This window comes from Chiloscyllium plagiosum, unplaced genomic scaffold (assembly GCF_037043375.1).
Source record: "Chiloscyllium plagiosum isolate Xiang-an unplaced genomic scaffold, Cpla_swu_hap1 HiC_scaffold_21, whole genome shotgun sequence".
Lineage (NCBI taxonomy): Eukaryota > Metazoa > Chordata > Chondrichthyes > Orectolobiformes > Hemiscylliidae > Chiloscyllium > Chiloscyllium plagiosum.
In genome coordinates this window covers 5472282-5480526 of record NW_028270159.1, presented here as the reverse complement: position 1 = coordinate 5480526, position 8245 = coordinate 5472282, and the positions used below count along the sequence as shown (strand labels likewise).

The 8245-nt window shown below is 47.1% G+C and overlaps 1 protein-coding gene across 2 annotated transcripts in view; it reads right to left on the bottom strand.

The window, feature by feature from the left end:
* Positions 1 to 405: 405 nt before the first annotated feature.
* The window catches only part of notch1b (notch receptor 1b), a 112183-nt gene continuing 104343 nt past the window's right edge, over positions 406 to 8245 (bottom strand). For both annotated transcript variants that reach the window (XM_087998156.1, XM_087998157.1), the window contains 6 exons: positions 7242 to 7335; positions 6621 to 6786; positions 5497 to 5798; positions 4779 to 4926; positions 4179 to 4276; positions 406 to 3816 (listed from right to left, as the gene is read on the bottom strand). In XM_087998156.1, the coding sequence (XP_087854282.1) occupies positions 2443 to 3816; positions 4179 to 4276; positions 4779 to 4926; positions 5497 to 5798; positions 6621 to 6786; positions 7242 to 7335 (2182 nt within the window). In that variant the 3' untranslated portion in view covers positions 406 to 2442. The remainder of the gene's footprint in view (positions 3817 to 4178; positions 4277 to 4778; positions 4927 to 5496; positions 5799 to 6620; positions 6787 to 7241; positions 7336 to 8245) is intronic.

Genomic DNA, 8245 nt, shown 5'->3' with positions numbered 1-8245 from the left:
AAACATAAGCCTGGGGTTCTGGATTACTAGTCCAGTGATACTGCCATTACTTCCTGGGGTTAGAATATCTCACTCTTTCAAGATCCTAGGCTGTTCTCTTCTTCAAATCCATATAGCACTTCTCATCACTAACCCTTTCAGATTTGTACACACTCATTCAACATCTACTTCTTTGACCAGCCATTTGGTCACCTGTTCTAATAATTTGATGTGGCTCAATGTCAATGTATGTGTGACTTATGCTTCATTGAAACGTCAGGGAACATCCTGCGATGATAAAAGTGAAAGGTTACATTGATTCAAGATGCTGTCTTTCTCCCAGCTGAAGGACTGGAGTGAGGGAGTCTGTGCAGAAACAAGAACCATGGTGATTCTCAAGAAATGAAGAGCAAACAAGCAGTCAAAGCAGATCTAGATGCCCTTGGCACTGTTTTATTGTTATAGGAACCTTTTACAAAAAGCAGTTAACAGGAATACACCAGATTTTTAGAATAGGCCCACTGGTCAACTGTTATAAAACCAGAATATTTTCTCACGGGCAAATTGGAGTCTAAAAAATACTTTGTTACAGTCAGGACAGATTTAAATGTCTCACTTACATCATACAGATTTCTGAAACAAAATCTTCTTTAAAAAACACCGTTTATTTACAATGTCCACAGAAATGGTGATTTCACTTGAACAGCCAAATCAATGTTTACACCGCGTGCTTTCAAAGGCAATCCCCACATCTCCAATTAGAAAGCTGGGGGTGCTCTCAGCACCACATTCCCCAACCCCCCTTAGGAATTTCACATTTTGAGAGATTACGTATAAAGGCATTTTGTCTGTCATGTTTTCATCCCTACCTCCCTCACCATACACTGTCACTCCAAAATTAGGACATTTTCCACCCTCCCTCTTTGCCCTCCACTCCCCCACAAGCCCCATCCAGCTCCCTTTAGACCTCCAGCTGTGGCATCCTGCTGATAATGACAGATGGAGCTGAAGACTATCCCTGTAAACTGGCAACATTTGAATTTTGATGGGTGGGAATGAGGAAGGATATATTCAGTGCACAGGGTTGTGGAGGACTTCTTGCCAGTGTTGGTGGAGAGTGGGGGAGAATATAACCACTGCAGGGTTGGGGTTGGGGGAGGAGGGGGTACTTGATGACAGTGTTAGTGGAGAGTGGAAGTTGAGGAATACATCTGGATGTGGAACTCGCCTGCTAGTTCATCACAACCCAAACTGTTCATATTTTGCTCCCCACCCCATCCTCATCTCTCAGTATCTCCCTCCTACCCAGAATAACTTAAATGTTTTTTACTTAAAAAACAAACATAGTGTCATTATTGAAATAAACAAATATCTTCACAGGGTGGTTACAAAAACAAAACACAAGTTAAAAGCATCTCTCCTGGTATCGACCACAAGTGCTCACTTTCCTGGGTTCAATTCCAGGGGCCAAGACCACAATATCAGAATCTTCAGGATAACATGAACACAGCAGCTCCATGATAAGACTGAAAGCCACACTCGTAATGTTTTCAAAATGTGAAGTCTGCTGTAACTGATCAAGGTGTGAGCACCTTCAGAAGGCCATGCCATTCATTGTGTAGCTGGAGCACTCAACACTCTCACACCACACCCTAGAGTGTATGCAGCCAAAAGGGTGATTAACAGTGTGTACAGGTGAATGTGTGAGAGAGCAAGAGTCTATGAAGTGTGCACACACAATTGCATGTGAATGTGTGTGTGAGTGATTGAGTGGGTGTGTGATTAGAGAGGGAGTGAGTGAATGTGAGTGAGGGATTGAATGAATAAGTGAGTGAGTGACTGAGTAAGGGAAAGAGTGAGGTAGTGAATGTAAGTGAGTGAATGAGTATGATTGATTGAGCAAGTGATTGAGTGAGTGTTGGTGTGAGAATCTGGGGTTGACAGATACATGTTTACATGGTTCATTTTTACTCCCTCCTGCAAAGATTCAGAACTCGCATAAATATAAGTCACACTATTTTATACATTAATTATTAGCAACAAATTATTTGGCTAAAAACCAATTGACACAAATATCAGCGATATAATTTTTTGTTTTAAAATGAATTGTCAGATTTCTACACAAGCTACAGTCTCTAACTGCCCAGGTTTGTGAAGGAGATCAGCAAACACATGACAATCGGCCAACTCTTCAATACCAACAGATAAAACCCATTGACACTTTTAAATAAAGAATGCAGTGAATCATAAAGTACATAAATAAATTAAACAAAAAGCAAAGAATAAAAATCTATCCCATCCTCATTTGCTTCAAACTGGAGCAGGAACTGGACAAACATCTTCTTAAAGTCCAATTGAAGGCTCTCCCACTGTCCCAATACAAGTCTCTGTCATTGTCACCGGGGAAGGGGGAGGCTGGATATTGGGGGAGAAAGAGGATGGAGTTGGGGGTGAAAGAGGGATTCACTTGAAGACCTGGTCAGAGAGATGTCCCATTTGGGAGTGCATGCTGGTTGGAGGACTGGAGATACCTTCTGACCAATCTGACATATTGGAATGCGGTGAGGAGCTGGACCATTGGTCAGGGGACTCTGGGGAGGGGGTGAGGAAAGGGTGGTCAGCCAATGGGAAGGGGTGGTTTGGTGTGTTGTCCATAGAGGAGTAGCCCCCGTGCTGAGAGGGGGGAGTCAGGAACTGGGTGGTGGCCATTGACTGACTCATGGAGGTTGGCATTGATGTCTGGACCAGCTGGGTCTCCTGAGCTGAAACCATGTGCATAGGGAGGTTGTTTGCCCCCATTGGGGACAGATCATTCTGTCGTGAATCACCATTGCAGTAGCTTTGACTCGTGGGGTGAGCATTTCCAGTGGGCATGGTATTGAGGGGCTGCATGGCCTGCGACTGCTGCTGTATCAGATGGGGTTGGGACAGCCTGGTGGTGTTGGCCAGACCCTGGTAGCTGACGATCGGAGATAAGGCGGTGTTAGGGAGTCCATTGTGTAAGGAGGTCATCATCCCGTGCTGGTTCTGCTGGAGTCTGCCGGCTTGGGACTGGACTGGGTTCCTCAAGGCACTGTAAACATTTTGCTGCATTCCGGCCTGCATCCTAGCCAGCCAGTCACATTGGCCGCTCACAGTCCCAGCCCCTCCCAGTTTCATGCCCATCGAAGTGTTGCCCAGAGCCTGCCCATTGGAGCTGGGCATATGAGAGAGGCGAGGAGCCACTGATTCGAAGACCATCCTGTTGCTCCCACTCAGAGCCATCTCCTGCTTACTGCCCATGCTCAGGTGGCCCAGGTTTAGCTGCCCATCACCAGCTAGTCCTTGCAAATGGTTGAGCTGGATAGTGGGTGACTGCTGGAAGGGGGATGTCAAGAGAGGAGGAGAGGCCACATCCGAGAGATAGGTGTGAGAAGATTCCAGGGAATCAACAGGAGACAGGACAGCTGGATTGTCCAACAGGCTTCCCTTCCCGTCCTGAGATTTCTTCCTCTTTGCCTTGGCCTCTTTGGAGTCCTTGCCACTCCCAGCCTTGGCACTGTTCTTCCGGGTCTTCTTGCCATGGCTGGCCGGCTTAAGGTTGGCCACGTAGCCATTGGGTGAGCAGATTGTCGGGGAGAGGGTGGTGGCATTGGGGCCCATTGACACCTGAGGACTCCTCACCAGGTTATACTCATCCAGCAACCTCACGATATCATGATGCATGCGGTCCTGAGCAATGTCACGGGGCAATCGGTCCATGTGGTCAGTGATTTCACGGTTCGCAAAGTGCTCAAGCAGGAGCTTGCCCGTCTCATAACTCCCTTCCCGAGCTGCCAGAAACAGTGGGGTCTCTTCCTGAGTGAGGATAGAGAAACAGAGATTAACACAGCTCAGCACCAGAAGATTCTGGAAAGTCAAAACCACAAATTCCCATCCTGACGCCACGTGTAACGGCAAATAATACAGCGTGGGAGACATTTAGCTCATTGTGTCTGTGCCAGAGCTTTGAAAGAGTTATCCAATTAGTTACTGCTCTCTTGGCATTACCCCTTACATTTTTCCAATTTCTTTAGAAAGTTCCCATTGAATCTGATTCCTGTCCTCCTCGCCCTCTGGTTCTTTTGCCAATTATTCTGAACATCCTGTGTCACCCATCTATCTCTACTCCCTGCTGCTTACCTCCCCATCCACCCTGTGTCAGCATAGCTCCGACTTACCTTGTTGTCCTGCATGTCCTTATTGGCTCCATTTTTCAAAAGGACCAATGTTGCCTCCACGTTATTGACAGCAGCAGCCCAGTGCAAAGCAGATTTCCCTGGAAAGAGAAGACTGTTCTTCAATATCAGCAACCTTGGAGTTGACTCCAGGTTCAGTTTGTGTACCCCAACAATCTGTCACTTAAATAGTGAACCCACGCTCTGCATTCAATCGCTGGCCCCCTGACCCCAACAGTCTACCTCCAATAAGTGACCCTTGACCCCATTAATCAACCGCTGAAAATTTGTTGCTGGAAAAGCGCAGCAGGTCAGGCAGCATCCAAGGAACAGGAGAATCGACGTTTCGGGGATAAGCCCTCCCATTAATCAACCTCCAATTATGACCTTTGATCCCAACAATCTATCTTTAATCAGTGACTCCTGACCCTAACAACATGCCTTTGATCACTGACACTTGGCTGTAGCAATTCACCTGCAAATAGCGACCCCTGACCTCAACTATCCAACTCCAAATCAGTGAGCCCTGCCAATACATTTGTTCCAATTACAGGCCCCTCTGGAATCCTGCTATATTCCTATTTGGTGATGTGAGTTCCATACCAAAGTCATCCACGGCATTGACGTCAGCATGGCAGTTCACCAGCTCCTCCACCATTCCCTCCACAGCCAACCGTGCAGCCAGGATTAATGGTGTGGTTCCGTCATGCATTCGCGCATCCAAATCCGTGGCTCTGTTCCGGATCAAGATCTGCCAAGTAGACAATAAAACATGGGTCAGTATCAGCAGGGGAGAGCACAGAGAGTATGGAGGAATAATTGGAGGCTATTCTGCATCTTGAGACTGTTCCCCATTCAACTATCTGATTCAATATCAACCTGGTGACATTTTGGTGAAACCAGTAGCGGAGCTGATGGTTTTGGGGAAATTGATAGCGAAGGTGATGGTTTTAGGGGAAATTGGCTTGGAGGTGATGGGTTTTTGGGGAAATCGGCAGTGAAGGTGATGATTTTTGGTGAAATCGGTAACAGAAGTGATTATTTTGGGCAAAATTGATAGTGGACGTGGTGCTTTTGGTGAAATTGATCTTGGAGGTGGCTGTTTTTCAGCAAGTTAGTGGGGAAAGTGATGGTTTTTGGTGAAATTGGCAAAGGAGGTGATTGTTTTTGGTGAGTCAGTTGTGTAGGTGATCATTTTTAGTGAGTCAATTGTGGGAATGGTTCTTTTTGGTGAGATTGGTAATGGTGGTGAATGTTTTGGGCAAAATTAGTCACAGGAGTGATGACTTTTGGTGAAATCAGTAACAGGTGATGGTCTTACCTGGAAAACTCCCTGGGCATCAGCAGCAACTGCAGCGTGCAGAGGGGTCCTGCCCATATTGTCTTGAATGTTGGCATCTGCACTTGATTCTAGGAGGCGTTTGGCTGCGTCGGAACGGGCATAGCGTGCAGCCAAATGCAGGGCAGTCTCACCCGTCCGGTCAGTCTGGTTGTGGAGCTTGGCCCCCTGGTAAATGAAGTCGGAGATGAGGTTCCCAGAAGCATCATCTACTTCCTCCTCACTGTTCGCTGTCTCCAGACCCCCTCCACTACACGAGGCGATCATCAGGGGGGTGAACCCATCTAGGAGGCAAATTGGCAGGATAACGTCAATTGTTAGTAATAGGTGGATATCAGGTAATGGTAACTTCAGCCTCCTCCCCATAACTCTAATGCACACCAAGCTCCCAAAAACCTGAATCCCTCACTCCAACCTCCGAACACTTCACCTCTACCCTCTCAACTCACTCTACACCCCATCACCAAACTCTCACCCTCAATTCCCAATCCCCACCCCCAACCCCATACCTTCATCCTCAACCCCAAACTATCACCCTCAACCCAAACCTTCACCATTAACCCCAAACCATCACCCACAACCCCAAACCTCCACTCCCAAAACCATATACAAACATAGAAAATAGAAACGAGAGTAGGCCATTCAGCCCTTTGAGTGTACTCCTCCATTCATTATGATCCTGGCTGATCATCCAACTGTTCCCACTTTCCCCCCATGTCCTTTGATCTCTTTAGCCCCAAGTGCTACATCCAACACCTTCTTGAATTCTTCCATTATTTTGACACTGACTGTTTTCTGTTGTAATGAATTCCACAGGCTGGATGATAACATTTCTCATCTCAGTCCTAAAAGGCTTGCCCCTTATGCTTAAACTAGGTCCCCTGGTTCTGGGCTCCCCTCACAATTAAGAATATCCATCCTGCATCTAACCTGTCTCATCTTATATTTTGCCCCAAATCCTGATCCCCACCCCAATTCCTTGGCCATTCCTGAAAAACCAATATTTACTGAGTATTACAGGGTTGTATTATAGAACATATATAAATTTTATGATGCTCTGTATTTGGTGTGTTCGTATATTTATAGTATTTGGCCCGGAAACTTACCTGGGCCTCTGACATTGACGTCCATACAGTCAGACTCAGTCTCTCCCTGAGGAGGGGTAGGGGCCATGGTGGGCAGTCGGAGATCAGCAGCGTCCAGGTGTTGCTGTGTCCATTGCCTGTGGTCAGTGTGCTCCTCACGGTTCACCAAAATCACTTGCTCTTCGAACTGTGTAGGGTCACAAACAGAAACCACATCATCAGGGAGAAAGGCAGGGGAGGGGGAGGAAGAGGAAAAGAGATGGAGGGAGAGAGAGGCAGGGGTGTGGGAGAGAGACAGGAGAGGGGAGGGTGAGGGAGAGAGATGGGAGAGGGCAGGAGATGGAGAGAGGCAAGGAGATGGGGAAGAGAGAGAGAGAGACAGGGAGGGAGAGATGGTGGTGGAATGAGAGAGACGGTGACGAGAGAGGGTGACAGGGGAGAGAGGCAGTGGCGGGGGAGGATGGCAGGGGAGAGAGATGGGGCAGTGAGATGGTGAGGGAGGAGAGCAGCAGAGGGAGAGGGAGAGAGGCAGTGGGAGGGAGAAAGGAGATGGTGAGCAGGTCCCACAGAGAGGGCTGGGTCATTCAATGGTTCTGAGAAAGAAGGAGGTTAGAAAAGACCATATGAGACAGGATCCCATACCTTGAATCTCTTGGTGTCGGCTGCCCTGTCATCACCCCAGTGCTCATTTTGGTTGTCATCCATGAGTGCTCCATCAGAAACATTCTTCAAAGGCCTGTCAACAGTTCAGATGAGGAATGAGTGACCACCAGACTCGTCTGGTTTCCTCACCATTTCTTCAACAGGAGGAACAGCTAGAACCTACCAAACTGTTCAGGAAGGAAAGCTTCAAGCTGAGCAGGAAGAATCATCAGCCAGTGTTATACAGACACAGGTGAGGGACAGATACTGGGAAGAGAGGTGGGGGGGAGCAGGTGGACTGGGATAGGCGATGGAGAGACAGGTGGGGGAGAACTGGAGGAATAGACAGATGGGGCTGGAGTATGGGGGGTTAGGGAAGGAAATTGTATGTGAGCAAGAAAGAGTCTGAATAGGTTAATAATTGATGGAGTGCTGTATGGTGACGATGTGATGAGGACACAGAGTAAAGAAGGAGTTATGAGGAATTCTCAAGCTCAGAAGCTTCTTGCATTTTCTGTACTAATATGGTGATATTCAAGTTCTGTATAAACAGTCCGTGTATGACAAACATCTTATTGTTCACTCTACAAGACCTTTCTAGTTAGACCAGAAAGCCACTCGATCACATCAGGCTTGAAGGAACCCACACAACAGAACAGCTGGAAGTGAGGTAAGGGGAAAGGAAGACAGGAACGAAATAGACAGAAGGGAAGAAGAGAGGGGAAAAAAAAGGAAGGAAGCTAGAAGAGAAGGGCAAAAGAAAAGCGAAAGTGCGAGGAGAAAGGAAAAGATAGGGAAGAACTGGTGGGGGGAGTGAGACATGGTGAGATACAGAGAAAGAGATAAATTGTGTTGTACACAGGAGAGTGAGGAGAGGTGAGTGTGTAAATCGTTCCTGAATATCTGTGCACGTGAAAAAGCGAGAACTAATAATTTACCCTTAGAATTGGCATTTCAAAATTCTATTAGGAGTGAAAGAAAGTGACGAGGGAGCTACAAGTGAC